Raw genomic sequence first — 14842 nt, 5'->3', positions numbered from 1 at the left:
TCATGTGCTAGGCTAGTGAGGCGATGCTAATGCTATCATCAGTGTATTGAAGCTTCACAGTGCTCTCTAGTGGATATAAAGGCTGAGGCAACCTTGCCTTAAACCAACTGTATATGCATTATTATTACATTTTCAATTCAGCATCACTTGTTCATAGGATCCTTCTGTTGGGAGAGCTTTTCAAATCCAGATTGAAGATACACAAAGATACTTTATTAAGGTCAAAGAATGAGCATCTTCCAAAATACAGACATGATCGATGACGTCGGGGTAGGCACGTAATAAATGATCACATAGTGTGAAGGATCAGTGGATGCTTGCATAGGAGGGTGATGGATACAACATTTTGTTCAAGAGACTCTTTGCTAGTGTACGACCATCATTTTGTTGGGTATGAACGGTATAAAGTTATGAGCATCTTCCTGATTTCACAACTCTATATTTCTTCTGTTTCCTTTGTTTTTGTCCAACAGATGATCCTCATTTGGTCAAATTGCCAAAGTAACCAAGATAACTAAAAATAAAACACCATCTATAAGTATTTATATACACTGAGTCCCTGACAGGTTGAGATGTACTTAGCACTAGCCCTAAACTGTTATTAGAATGGAAATGCAGCAATGCAACAAATGCACTGTATCCTACTAATACAAAGCAGTAATTACTTTAGATGCCTTTAACAGTAGAACATACATTAAAGCAAAACATAATGGATTCAAATATGCATTACATCTGAGTGGTTACAATTCAATTGAGGAGTTTTGAGGATCAATGATTAAAATGATTGATTAACTATTGCTATTACAAAGTAAACACACTTATGAATGAGATCAATATCTTTAGCTAATCATGCTGGCCTTTATAAATTAATAATCACATAATTTATATTGGCCTGCTCTGTTTAGAAATATCTGACTCAACAGATTACAGACCAGTTGTTAATTACATTTTGTCAGCCTCACAGCAATATTTCAGGTATTTATGAATACCTCATCCACATCACTTTCATTAATAGCGCTACATTTCAAAGCACTCATGCACAGAGGAATTAATATGAAGGACCAGGTAGAGGCCTTGCAGCCTAGCTTGGTGGAGTGGAGTGGAGTGAGGTGTTCTTCTAGAAAGCTGCTCAGCCGCACAGGCGGGGGGGGGGTCGTCCCAGAGTTGGAGGACTCTCAGAGGGCGAGTGTTGATCTCTGGAAGGTTGTGGAGGCGGAGTGACGAAAGCCTTCACCACATCTTGACGTCCAGTAGCTGCACGTCTCCCTGGACCTCCAGCTCGTTGATGCGGCTCAGGTCCTGGACTCTGTGCTTGTACTCCAGCAGGTGAAGGCCGTTCACTGCCACCATAAACTGCTGGGCTTCACACAGGATGATCATCTACAGCAAACAAGACACAACATGGGGTCCCAATGACTTAAGAGCGATGAAAGTGTGATGAAGAACAGTGATTTTGTCTGTCCTGCATGAGAGACTGCTGAGTTTGGGGCAGTTTACAACAGTAAAACTTGCATAAGAATGGGTTGTTCTAACCTCAAAGTACTTCCCGGGTGTGAAGGGGAAGTTGGGCAAAGAGTTCTCCTCAGGACCCCAGCACTGTTTCAGGTAGGAGTTGCGGACAAATACCCCGTTCTTCATGCGGGGGTTCAGGTGCAGCGCTATGTCCTCCGTGTTTCCCACTCTCAGGTTCACAGAGAAGCTGCAAGGTCAACACACACCACAGAAGAAAACATGACACACCCGGTGGTCAAGGACAACACAATCAGTGCTGGTCAACGAGTAGCTACTGATGCCAGAGCAGGGGTTAGCAATTAGCATTTTTTTACTGCTACTTGTTAACCATCATTAACACTGTCTGTACCTGTGTGGGTAGGGGCTGGTGTGTCCTTTGATCGTGATGGTGTGTCCTGGACTCAGCCCCTTGAACAGTTTGCCTCTAAAAGGTAGGCTCTGGGAAAGCAATGATAGCATTTGATGTCTTTGATATATTAAATCAGGAAATAATGTTTTGATGTAAAAATATAAAATAAGACACAAACTTACAAAGTCACCTGATGATGAAACCAATGCCTGTCCAAAATAATAAAAAAACACTTCAGCAGGAAGTTATATGCGTCACACCCCAAAAAAAGAAATTCTGACAAGTTCCGTAAGTTCCTTACATTCGCTTGTGTGACTTCATTCACTACATCAGGTGGAGTTGGAATTGAGTTCTAAAAATTTGGATCACAAAACACATTTTCCTTACAGGTATTATTCAAAGGTAACAGACTGAGTATTTTAGTATTTTATTTACAGTTAACAAAACATGATGAGCATTCAGCCTACTCACAGAGCTTGGGATGAACCCTATGGCCTGAACGTTGACCTTTCCAGATATGGCCAGAGTGTCCACTCTATCCAGGTCAAGTCTATGTTTATACTCCAGCATGTGTGCCCCATTCACAGCAACCTGAGGTGGGCAAAAGAGGACACATATTTGTCTAACCAGTAAGACAAGGAAGTGAGATCATTTGGGTTCTGGAGTCTGTCTGCATGATTATATAAAACAGATCTTGCTTTCAGAATAATAATTGAACCCTCTTTGTTCCATGGGCATAGGGTTCATTATACATGGGTGGGATATAACAGTAAATCTGTTCCACCCCATCTTTATTATGAAAATTATATTTAACAGCCAGATCCAGTTTTTTTTTTATGCTGTCCTACCCACATTTGAAAACAAAACTACGCCCCTGCTTCATTCTAATAAAGGGGGTTGACAGGAAATCAACAATCCTATCTAAATAGCACTGATTTGTTGGTTTGAAATTCTCACCTTGAACACATCTTGATGCACCAATACTATGATCTCAAAGGAGGCCCCAAGTGCAAAAGGCATTTTATACAATATCTCCTCCTTGCCCCAACGTTCTCTCTGCAGTGTGTTACAGATGAGGCAAGGAGACTTCTTAAATCGAGGGTTGAAGTGAAAGGCCACGTCCGCTCTCGGTTTTGTGCTGCTTCCACATGTTAAATCAATCTGGAACCTGAGGGCAAAATACATAAACTAGTCTGATAAAGCACAAAAGTGAATGATCTCCCTCTCGTTCATGTCACCCCTTTGTAATAATTGAGTTAGTCGTGTATGACGTTCCGATGTGAATTTACCTTTCACTATCATTTTGAACCGAACCTTGAATAATAACCATTTCCCCTGGCAGCAACCCCCCAAGGATTGTCCCCGCAAAGGGGATGGTCTGTGGGGTAAAGTGGAGATTTGGATGTTAAAGCAGTTCACTTTATTGGTTACAGTTAACTGGCCAACATTGGTTTGTCGAACTTTTCGTGTTTCTATTCGCTCGAGTGTTGACCGAAGCCACGGCTATCTAGCTTAGCTAGTAGCTAGCGGCCAACGTTTAATTGTCGCTTGCCTATATGAATTTTTGCTAGTGTAACTAGAAGATGTATGGCCCTATAATCAGTCTTAACTTACCGGATTCATGAATGTTTGTTTCGGGTTTGTAATCGACATTTTTAAATAAGTTAAACTTGGCAGTCAACACACTGCGCACACACGCTATAATTTAAGAATTCGAGCCAGACCAGTATCCCGAGCGTTTCATTAACAGCCTTGTTTACTTCCTCATACTAAATGCGTATGACGATCGTCTTTCAACCAATAAGATTTGAGGACAACTATAGCTCCGCCTCACAAACCATTACGTCCATCATCAACATAAGACGTTGAGGCACGTTTTACAGCCAAAGACAACCATGCGTTTTTCACAACGCAAACGCCATTCACTTCTTGCTATACACACACACGCATGATGACGTTCAGAATTGTATTACAAATTCCCTCATTAAAAAAAATAAATTGAAAGGGTACATACATTACATACGCTCCACAAATTAAAACAATTTATTTACCGCAGGGATGAAAAAAATGTTATAGATCTATACAAAAGCATAACAATTCTAATAGAATAAAAATAGCAATAGAATATGGAGGTGGTCCACTCTGTCCCAGGTCCTCTTCAAATGTCTTTACATTAAGTGTCATTGTGCCTGTACAGGGCTTAGAAGTCAGCATCCAGTCTGAAAGTGTTGTCAGTGGTCCCAGACATGACACCCATTCTCTGGTACTCCCCCACCCTCTTCTCAAAGAAGTTGGTCTTGCCCTCTAGAGAGATGTTCTCCATGAAGTCAAAGGGATTCTCCACTCTGTACACCTGTACAATACAATAGTACAACACAGTGAGATGGGTTGGGGAATGTATGGTCAAAACACATCCAACAGGTATACATCCATCGTTCAGTTCAAGCCTAGTAAAGGGACAGGCTCAGTCAGGCTTTTTTATCGTGTTGGCACCCCCAGCCAGTGGACCACATGCCCACTGGGCTGAGATACAGCACCAACACCCAGCTCTCATTATCAGCTGAAGTTCATACCCCTGTGCGCCTCATCATCGCCTCTTAAATGTATTTACTTAAAGAAAACCATACTAACAATTAACAACTTTTATATATATTTTATTTTATATTTAAATTGTTGTATTCTTCGATTGATTAGTTCTTAGAAATAGTTAAACTTTTGTACTTTTACTTAATTTAAGATCTGTATATGTTTAGTATTTTGCACCTCCCTGCCACAGTAAATTCCGTGTTTGTATAACATACATGGCAAATAAACCGAATTCTGATTCTGTTGAGAAGTTCGAACACATCAATGGATGAAATCATGGGTAGTCATTCTTACCTTATCAAAGCCCAGCTCAAGCATCAGTCTGTCAGCCACAAACTCAATGTACTGCGTCATCAACTCACAGTTCATGCCTATCAGTTTCACGGGCAGGGCTTTGGTAAGGAACTCCTGACAAAAGAACAAACACAGAACAATGACAAACCACTCAGATTGATGCAAATATTCGTCTTTTTCCAAAGTAGACTGCGCCCTGCTTTTTCACGAACCTGTTCAATCTCCACTGCATTCTTGATTATGTTGGTAACAGTCTCCTTTGAAGGCTTGTTCAACAGGTGCTTGAACATGAGGCATGCGAAGTCACAGTGCAGGCCCTGAAAAAAGAAAAACATTAGATGGACCATAATGTTTGCAAAGGGAATCAGCCCATGGTACATGCCCGTTGAAAAGCATTGGGTTTGCTCTGTGTTAAATCAAAGTGAATACAATTCAACCACCATTTGCCTACTTATGTTCTATTTGTTTCACATTTAATGTCATGTTTCCTTCCTCATGTTGCTGGCTGCCAAATCAATCAAGTATTTCTAAATGTAAATGTGAGACCTACCTCATCTCTGCTGATAAGCTCATTGGAGAAAGTCAGGCCAGGCATGAGACCCCTCTTCTTCAGCCAGAAGATGGCAGCGAAGGAGCCAGAGAAGAAGATTCCCTCAACAGCAGCAAAGGCCACAACTCGCTCTCCTGGAATACAAGCATCAAAAATTAGGGATGAACAGGTCAAACCTGATCTTATTTTCATCATTCAAGAGTCATTTGTGGTAGTTAGTTAAATTGTCATTTAGCACACACTTATCCAGAGCAACTTACAGTAAGTACAGGGACATTCCCCCCAAGGCAAGTAGGGTGAAGTGCCTTGCCCAAGGACACAACGTCATTTGGCACGGCCGGGAACCGAACTGGCAACCTTGAGATTACTAGCCCGATTGCCTAACCGCTCAGCCACCTGACTCCCTGACTAGTTAGCAACCAAACATACCAAATTCAGCCTTCTTGTTGCCAATCCAGTTCAGCGCCCAGTCAGCTTTCCTCTTGACACATGGGAGCGTCTCAATGGCATTGAAGAGATACTCTCTGATAGTGAGGAAAGGGAACGCTCCCATTATTAGACATTTTGATTCCATCTTGATACACTACAGAACAAAAACATTGAACAGAAGTGCTAACTGCAGCATGACAAGGCTCAGTCGGGCGTCTTTATCGTGTCGGCACCCCCAGCCAGTGGACCACATGCCCTCTGGGCTGAGATACAGCACCAACACTCAGCTCCCATTATCAGCTGAGGTCCGTACCCCTGCGCGTCTCATCATCGCCATAGAATCTACCATGTACAAACACTGAATTTGGATACGTTTCATTGTGAATTAAAAAAATATATATAGCAGTAGGACATACCTCTCTTTGGAGTCTTTAATGTAGGTATGAATGAGCAGGCTGTACATCTCTGAGTGAATGTTCTCCATGGCAATCTGGAAGCCATAGAAGCACCGCGCTTCAGTGACTTGGACTTCCTGTGTAAAACGCTCCACCTAATGGCAAATAAATTATGTCACAATCAGAAACAAAATCAAGGGACATCCAAATATGGCTGCAATGTGACTAATTACAGTAAACCCTTTCCCTCAAGATCACTCACCAGATTCTCGTTGACAATCCCATCACTGGCAGCAAAAAAGGCCAACACATGGGAGATGAAGTACCTCTCCTCATCTTTTAGAGACAACCAATGCTGCACGTCTTTGGATAGATCAACCTAGTGGGGGGTGGATACGTTTTATGAGAAAATGTTCTCCATCGCAATGGGAAGGGATTTATTAAGTACCATTGTTGGCATACAAAGCACGTTCTTACCTCCTCCGCCGTCCAGAATGAGGCCACTGCCTTCTTGTACATCTGCCAAATGTCATGGTATTGAATTGGAAAAATGACGAAACGGCGTGGATTGTCTTTCAAAAGTGGCTCTTCCTGTGTGTTGTCTTTTGTCGTTTTTGGTTTATCCTGGGAACGGATTTAAAAAAAGATAAATCAAGCTAGCCATTCGGGTATAATGTACGTGTAAACGATGTTAGCTCATACATATATAACATTGCACCAAACCCCTTAAAATATTCAACGTTACCATCCGTTTCTTATTAATCAAGTGAATTTTTAAAGTTAGAAGAATGAAGGTGCGGACATGTAACGCTAGATGACTAGCCAACTTAAATTTACATGAACGCTGATATACCGGAACAAAGACTGTCCCCTGCCTGTGCTTACGTGGAGGCAGATTCGACAAAACGGACAAAATGTGAGCGTTTACAGACGCCATGGAGTCCAACTTCATAATATATAAAAGGTTTTTCTAGAAATATATGCTATAAGCAGACCAATAGCTGCCGATTGCAAGTCACCAACGTATTGGCGCGAACATGGTCCACCAGTGCAAGAATCACCTACGCTATTTTGAAGCCAAAATACTAATGTAATTTTGCACTCGATTGCATTATTGTTTAAAAAGCAAGCCAGACTAACTAGAACGAAAGCTACCGTCACGGCACGTAACGGCATAGCTAGCTAAACCACTTGCTTACCTCAGGATCTTCAAAGATTTTACGCGCCGTTTTGGAGGCAAGAACCCGTTTGTGGCTCAAGCTGGGAGGCTGAAAGAAAATTGATAGTCTAGTTAAACATTTTTTCACACAGCACACTAGCAAATTATATATCTAGCCAATGCTATTAAACTGAAAATATCGATTTGTATGAGTGTACCATGTCTTACTTACAGTGTTTTCTTTGTCAATAAGTGTTATGTCATCAAGCTGAGAGATGATGGCGTTTTCATTCTTCTTGGCAAGAGGAGAGCGAGCGGCGAGCATTTTCAAGCGAAAGACGAGTAAGCAAAGTAAAAACGAAGGAAATTAATATAAAAACGGATCCAATGTCTGGCAACGAGTACTGTGAATATTCGGGTTCTGGTTGAGGAAGTATCCGAACTTTTGCTCGGCATTCCCTTTTTATTGAAATCCTGGCGCTCGATTGAAACAACCAATAGAAGCAATGCTTTGGTTTAGTTTCGTCACTGTATAGTTAATTGGACCAATCAGGGTGCGTTATGTGCACATGTGTCAATCCCCAATATGGCGGCTTTGTTTGTGTTACAAAATCAAGGAGGTGGAAAGTTACAAAACGGTAAGGAAAGGGCGCGCGCAGATTAATTGTTTTTATCTGCAAAAAATAAATACATTCATTCAACATTCCGATTCTAGGAAATATATTTTACAGTAGCCTACATTATCCACGTGAACTAAAGGATGGAATTTACGATGACTTGCTTACGATGCCTGATGGTGCTACTATGACACTGTTTAACCTACTTTAGGCGTCTAAAGCGCAAATTACCAATTGCTGCTGATCTTTACAAACGTTAAATCGTTATACCGTAACGTTATTATTGTGGTTGTAACATATATTTCGCTTCGTTGACATCAAACAAATGCCTGTCCTGTGGTTCCCGCCACCATTAGGGGTGGAAACGGTTCCTTTAGAATGCCAATTTTCCCACCAAAAGTAAGATACTTACTAAACAGTAAATACCAGCAAACATGACAAGTTCCAATTATGCCATGAATCAATGTAGGTACTATAATACTTCCTTTAACTGTTATTTAGGCAGTTATTCTGAGATTCTTCTGTAGATGTGCTTTTTTATTTCACAAATGTATCCTATACCAGAGCGATTATAGCCTACACATCAATAAACGCAATATTATCAGGCGTACATTTGTCTTGTAGTTATAGCTGATGTCATAGGCCTACGTGTATCCTAATTATTGGTTATATAAGTTATAAGGAAAATATGTTTTGATAAACGCGTATCCCTTGTTTTGTCAGCTGTTGGCTCCGTGGCTCAGGCAAAGGCAGTTTTTGTTTCCGCCTATTGGTTTGGCGGCGAAATATCTACCCGTACCCGCACCTGTTTGCCGGGAAAGGAAAGGAGCCGCAGAGATCGACAGCTAGGACTCAAGTTACCGTACTTAGTGTCAACTTACACACCAGTCAATTACATGTTAACATTAGTCTTGTTCTCTGTGCAGCCAAACGCCACTTTGGTCCCATATTTTTTATATTAGGCTTTTATTATTAACGACAAAAACACCCACTAAGGTGTGCTGTTGAGTTCGTTTTGAGATAAGGCGCTTACACGGATCTCTTTTTTTCTTTCTCAATTTTGTGAATGTCGGTCAGTAAGGCATATGGGCGGGTACCATATCAGCCAGTAGAAGTCATTAGATCACGTTTCCAGATAAACGTCGTCTCCAATTGGTCACACCCCCTTCAAGCTCTGAAAAGGTGCAATGTGATTCGAGGAACGTTGTTACTGGGTCGGGTGGCGGTTGACTGTAGTTGTGTAACGGGATACGTAATGTTGTGTCGTCAAACCGACTGCGGGGGTTTATAGATACATATATAAAAAAAGAATTGGTGTGTTTTCGACCCCGCAGATGTGAGATCTGCTTCCCTTTGGCATTCTTGACTTGTCTATGAGCCTGGTCCTCCACTAGACCATTTGTTAACTTTTTCGTCCCGATTTGTTTTCTTTTTCTTTTATTAACTATATAAAAGGGTATTGTGAAATGCGATTTCAGTAACTCATCGTCTGATATAGGCTACGGTGCAGACAACAATGATCAATCTAGTTACGATGTTTTTTATTTTATTATTGTTAGACAAGAGTCATGAACCATTGCCTAAACTGTAAGGTAATTTAACTTGAATATACAAAGCTTGTCAAACTGCACAAGGGACAGCACGTTACCCAACAGTGACCATAATATCCAGTAATGGATTACTCACATATGCTATCAATTATAACATGAGGTATTTTTTTATACTGGCTACACTATGCCAAAACCGTTCAAGCTATCAAAAACAGCATTTATAGAACAATTATTTATTAAATATGTATAGCGGGAAAGTTGGTAGTATCACAGTGAGGAATACTGTCCACCGACATTTTAAAATACCAATAATATTATTCATGTATCAATAAATGCAGATTGGAATACAAATGACATTCATATATAGATATTGATTTGTACATATTTACAATCACAGACAAATAACAGAAGTAAAAGAGAAGCACAATGCAAAGGCTTTGGCAAAAAGAGTGCATACATTTTGCTAAACATTACATATTAAGTAAACATGATAACATAAATGGAAAGTACAAAATAAGCATGATAAAATTAACATAAATCCAGTGCAAGGTCAGTAAAATATTTTTTTGTTGTCCATGAATGAGTAGCAGCCTTTCTGGTTTGTTTCATTTGTCCATTGTGGGGTTGGTGAGACATACTCCTGAGGTGGTGTGTGGCGGTAGACAGTACATTGGGCTAATTGGAGGCAGACACCAGCACACTGAGAGGAAGATTGGAGCTGGTCAGCTGACCCTTTGACAGAGCCATTTTGTTGAGGTCGCGGACGTCAGCTGGCCATGCGGAGGCCCGCTTTGTGGTCATGTGACGACGAGCGTGTTTGGTCAAGTGATCACTGCGCATAAAACGCCGATCACACACATTACACACAAACTTTTTTTCACCTGTGTGTGTTCGCCGATGGCGGGAGAGTTCATCAGAACGAGCAAACTTCTTGTCGCAGCCTTCCCAATGGCAGCTGAAGGGTTTTTCACCTAGACAGGAAGACATTCAAAGCAACTGGTTAGTAACACATTACATTGTACATGTACATACATACAGTACATTAATTTTATTTTTTTCAGTCACTATTCAAGTAAATGCAGTATATTAATTAACATTTTATGAATGTCATGTGTAATGCCTACCTGTGTGAGTTCTGAGATGAGCTTTGAGGTGGGAACTTTTGAAGTAGGTCTTTTTGCAGCCTGGGAAGTTACAGACGTAGTTTCGTCTGCGAGAGAAGTCAGCCTGACAGGCACTGCTGCTCTGGCCTGAGGACATGTAAACTGGAGCTGGAGCCAAAGGAAGGAGCTTGGTGTTGCCCAGGGTCACCACAGTCTGTGGGCATGAATGGGCCTGGGACACTGGAGGCTGCGGCACTACAAACATCACAGTCCCCTGAGTCATCTGGGAGCCAACCAGAAGAGGCTGTGGGAAGGAGGTGGACGTCTGGGGTAATATCGGATTCTGACCCTGGGTCTGCATCTGGACAGGGGCCTGGACAAACGCAGAGATCATCCCTGTCCGCCCGTTTACTGGAAACACCTGGCACAGGACTGGAGAGCTGGAGATGGGAGAAGAGGACGCGGGGGCGGACTGGGATGGAGAGGCCAGGGTAGGAGTGTATGGGCCTGCACCGTCAACAGAGGATGGGCCTCCATGCTTGTCTTCTACAATACATGAGCCAGTGTAGCTCTGTGGTTTAGTCTGCACTAGGCAGGCCTCAGGTACATGAGCTGAGGCACACACGGTGGTCTGAGGTGAGGAGGTGTCTGTCTGTTGGCCACAGAAACCAAGAGGAATGTTGTGACTGAGGGACCTGTCCGCCGTGTGCCTGATCACGCTGGTTGCCATGGCTCTACCTGCAAGAGCGGTGGACAGCTCTGTTGGTGACTGAGAGTCTGAGCCTTCAAAGATTGTGGCGGTGACAAGTTGTGGGCCTAGGTGAGGAGCATTCTGGTGGGTCAGACCTACACAGAGTCTGGGCCGGGTGAGGACTGGTCTGGGGACTGAGCTGGCCATAGTGGAAGTTGAAGTTACGACAGCCGTGGTTGTGGAGGTCTCAGCAAAGCTGGGACTGTGAGGAGGAGTCATGCACTGAAACATGGGGAGGAGTCATACATTAAAATCTAAATAATTTTATCAAAACATTTGTGTGTTTTATTAACCTAGCTGATTCAGTCAAATAACCTTCTTCATTGTCAAATTTCATGTCTGTTTTTCCTCTGGGGTTTCTACCTTTACTCTTGTAGACAGACATCACTCCTAATGTGGTATAAGATTTCACTTACCAACGATGAGAGTGAGATCAGGTCCTTGGGAGAGTCATTAATCTCGCTGTGCTGAAGGAGGGAGTCACAGGAGTCTGAGGTAGGGGTCAGCGGGCGTGGTTTGTGTGACCTTTGACCCCAGGAGCTCATGCTGACGAGGGCCTCGGCGGCCTCCAGGTCATGGTACTCGAAGGTGCTACAGGAGGACTGCTCACTGTCATCCCTGTTCCTCTCCATCATCACCACTCTGATATCCGCTAGGTCAGCCTGAAGGAGGCCACAAGATGGAGGCATATTAATCCTTGGCATTGCTCACTGCTGCTCTCTTTAACACAACATTGACGTCCATCCTCTATACGACACTTAAGCTAGACTGTAAAAGGATGGCCTACTTAAAAGTACCATGTACATGATCATGGCTTACTGTCTCCACACAGGAACATCTATAACTTTTTGTTGTTTAGGCATGAACAAGGGGGCTTCAGAGGCCACTACGGCTACATACTATAGTTGGCTGGCATCTGCTGAATGCTTAACTGCACGTAGTGCGGCTGCCTAAGAGGGGTGGAGGAAGAGAGAGGGGCCCCCACTGCAGCACAGCCAGCAGACAGGGTACACCCAGTGTCTCACATAACATTGGACATGGGAGGGGAACCTCCCTTAACCAAGAATAGATAGAAGTGTGTGACGTGCTGGATCAACTATCCCCCCTCCCTCCCTCCTGCTAACTACCCCCACCCCAGTTTAGCATGTACAATTGTGTGGTTCATGGGGAGGGTACCCACATCAGACAGTTTAGTGGAGAAAGCACCATCCATACCTCCATGGGGAAAAAAATATATTCTAATTGAGGTTGGAGACACTCCTGGGCAATTGCAAGCATGTTATTCTGACACCAGTAGGAACCCCTATCCAATGTTCACCTAATAAACAGTAACTCAACAATACCTTCTAATCAGAATTGCATAAATAATATTCTTTCTTAATTTGAGCTATGTAAAAAAGCATGTTTAAGATGTTAAGAGACACTAACATTCACTGGAAATGCCTCAGCTTTACATCCAAACTGGCACACAGCCAAGTCCTTTGACATAAATACAAAAATAAACACAATGTTCTGTTTCTTTTCCTTTCATTGTGGCCCCTAAAATACAAATCCAATGTAGCTATATATTTAGGCTACGACATAACAATAGTGTTCAGTGGATGTAGCATTATGAGATCCCATAAATGATACAGTGACCGTTACTCTGGCTGAGTGGTATGGATACATTTTATTGCGTCTGACCTTAAATAAACCAGCCTGCCATGACATACCAGCACTAATATGAGCATGGCTGATTGATAGCATACAACTGCTATAAATTATGATACACATAAATTTGAATAATGATTTAGTCAACATAACAGTATCCATAACAACTCGATTAGCTAATTTAGCTAAAAATTGAATAATTAAAATAACAAACTTACCCGAAAAGGCTGCTGTGGATTAGTTTGCGATGTAAAAGTCAGCATATGGAAGTATGGGTCAAAAAGAAACAGACAGAAGAGAGGCGACTAATCAAATGAGTCCTCAGCACATTCAAGTATTGCTGTTGCCAATAGCGTAGACTGGCCTCAGCTGAGTGAATCAAACGGGGCGACGGGAAAAAAAAACAGAAACAAAATTCAGAGCAGACTGGCGGGTGGTAACATGTTACCAATCAAAAACAAAGGTGTAGCGGATGCTGTCCAATGAGAGCGAATGAAGTGCGTGATCAGTACGTGACTACTGCGCGATTGGAGGAAACAGGGTGCGTGGCTGTTGGAGGGCGTGACGGAGGAGTCAGCGGTGTCAGAGTAAACCCGGTGAACTCGGCGCTCGAAAACTAGGGGAAAGGTTGAAACGGCGAACAGGCGAATCGTGAGATACTTGCACGCGTCTGGCTTTCCTTGCCAAGAGAGCGCGCGGCATGCGCAAAATGAGGACGCACAAAGAACTCAATACTAAAAAGGTGCTTATTTAAAAAAAAATGTATATAAGGTATTATTATTACGTCTTGGATTAAAGACTAACCGTGTGCTCTTGTATTTGGAAGCTTACAATTACAAATACTCTTTATTAATTTGAAATATCTCGATTTAATTTGTTGTCATTGCTTGTCAGTGTGATATTTCATTCATAACTCATTCCCCCCCCCCCCATTATTTTATTTAAATATAGTTTCTGCATGCGTAAAAAAAATCTTAACGATTTTTAGAAACTATTATTAAATTGTGAAAAATAAGGACTGGATTCTTAAAATAACATAACACTGTCTCATTGTCTTCTTCCTGTTCAGTTTTACCCAGTAGTCGTCAGTGACTGATTCCACACCCTGCTCTGCCGCCCCCTTTCCCCTCCCCTCCCCTCGCTGGGTATGAACCCAAGGACTCCTGTCCTATGCATTGAGGCTGTAACCGTCTTCCTGTAAAGAATTTCAGGGCGGGGCCTGTGAGCCAGCCTCACCTCCTTTGTTGTGGCTGTACATTAACCCTTAAAAGGACCTTTGTATTTCAGTTTCTGTGATAACCACAACGAATGCCACATGGCGAAGTGCTTTTTTCGTTGGACAGGATCACAGATGATGAGCTCCACTTCGGTAAAAAAAAAAAAAAGAAGAAAAAAGAAGAATGCATAGATTCTTGGGAAAAACAAAATCTTATCAGAATCCTGGGGGTTGGGTTACGTCAGTCTGTTTGCAATAGAGGCAGACAAAGAGATGTTTCTCTTCCTGTTGTCTCACTTAAGGCTGTTAACCCAGAGAGCACACATTTCAATCTCTAAGGCTGACAAATTGTGTATGTTCTGTCAATAATCTTAGAAGAATAAGAATAGTGAAAAAAGGCATCCTTACTTTCATAAAAATCTACCCACATATGCATCACATGTGCTATTGTAATGCTTCAAATCCTTTGCTTTTTGTTGTTGAAAATAACTATTATATACTCTTTAGTGTGGTTTTAATTTGATTTAATGCCTGACGTGCTCCCAAAAAACTGCACTGAGGACAAATCTCATAGCCAGATATGCTGTTTATTCCATCCTATACTGTTCAGACTGGCTTGGGGTGAGGTGAGTTCATATTCATTTCCAAGTGAAATGGGGCTAGGAGGGATCAAATGAAAAA

At 42.1% G+C, this 14842-nt stretch overlaps 3 protein-coding genes and 2 non-coding genes across 6 annotated transcripts; all 5 read right to left on the bottom strand.

The window, feature by feature from the left end:
- Positions 1–202: 202 nt before the first annotated feature.
- lgals8a (galectin 8a) lies at positions 203–3646 on the bottom strand. Its single transcript, XM_062466965.1, has 9 exons — positions 3476–3646; positions 3151–3239; positions 2819–3029; positions 2333–2452; positions 2163–2213; positions 2044–2070; positions 1862–1950; positions 1534–1699; positions 203–1380 (listed from the first exon to the last, which is right to left on the bottom strand). The coding sequence occupies exons 1-9, from the start codon at positions 3512–3514 to the stop codon at positions 1231–1233; spliced, it is 942 nt and encodes a 313-aa protein (XP_062322949.1). The 5' UTR covers positions 3515–3646; the 3' UTR covers positions 203–1230.
- Positions 3647–3813: 167 nt separating this feature from the next.
- Positions 3814–7723, bottom strand: LOC134024503 (ribonucleoside-diphosphate reductase subunit M2). 2 transcript variants are annotated; one of them, XM_062466964.1, is made up of 10 exons: positions 7507–7723; positions 7315–7383; positions 6593–6739; positions 6378–6494; positions 6137–6270; positions 5721–5815; positions 5292–5425; positions 4954–5058; positions 4742–4855; positions 3814–4214 (listed from the first exon to the last, which is right to left on the bottom strand). In XM_062466964.1, the coding sequence occupies exons 1-10, from the start codon at positions 7597–7599 to the stop codon at positions 4062–4064; spliced, it is 1161 nt and encodes a 386-aa protein (XP_062322948.1). In that variant the 5' UTR covers positions 7600–7723; the 3' UTR covers positions 3814–4061. The 2 variants fall into 2 exon arrangements, with proteins under 2 accessions (XP_062322948.1, XP_062322946.1); XM_062466962.1 differs by lacking the exons at positions 7315–7383; positions 7507–7723 and adding an exon at positions 6861–6882.
- Positions 4321–4458, bottom strand: LOC134025799 (small nucleolar RNA SNORD94). Its single transcript, XR_009931306.1, has one exon. It is a non-coding gene; the product is annotated as a small nucleolar RNA SNORD94 (small nucleolar RNA).
- Positions 5920–6057, bottom strand: LOC134025798 (small nucleolar RNA SNORD94). Its single transcript, XR_009931305.1, has one exon. It is a non-coding gene; the product is annotated as a small nucleolar RNA SNORD94 (small nucleolar RNA).
- A 1692-nt stretch (positions 7724–9415) lies between the features above and the next one.
- On the bottom strand, positions 9416–13361 carry klf11a (Kruppel like factor 11a). Its single transcript, XM_062468143.1, has 4 exons — positions 13164–13361; positions 11712–11957; positions 10566–11517; positions 9416–10412 (listed from the first exon to the last, which is right to left on the bottom strand). Exons 1-4 carry the CDS (start codon positions 13206–13208, stop codon positions 10117–10119), a joined length of 1539 nt encoding a protein of 512 aa, XP_062324127.1. The 5' UTR covers positions 13209–13361; the 3' UTR covers positions 9416–10116.
- Positions 13362–14842: the final 1481 nt, after the last annotated feature.

Source organism: Osmerus eperlanus, chromosome 8, assembly GCF_963692335.1.
Source record: "Osmerus eperlanus chromosome 8, fOsmEpe2.1, whole genome shotgun sequence".
In the NCBI taxonomy this organism is placed as follows: Eukaryota; Metazoa; Chordata; class Actinopteri; order Osmeriformes; family Osmeridae; genus Osmerus; species Osmerus eperlanus.
This window is presented reverse-complemented; position numbering and strand designations above follow the sequence as displayed.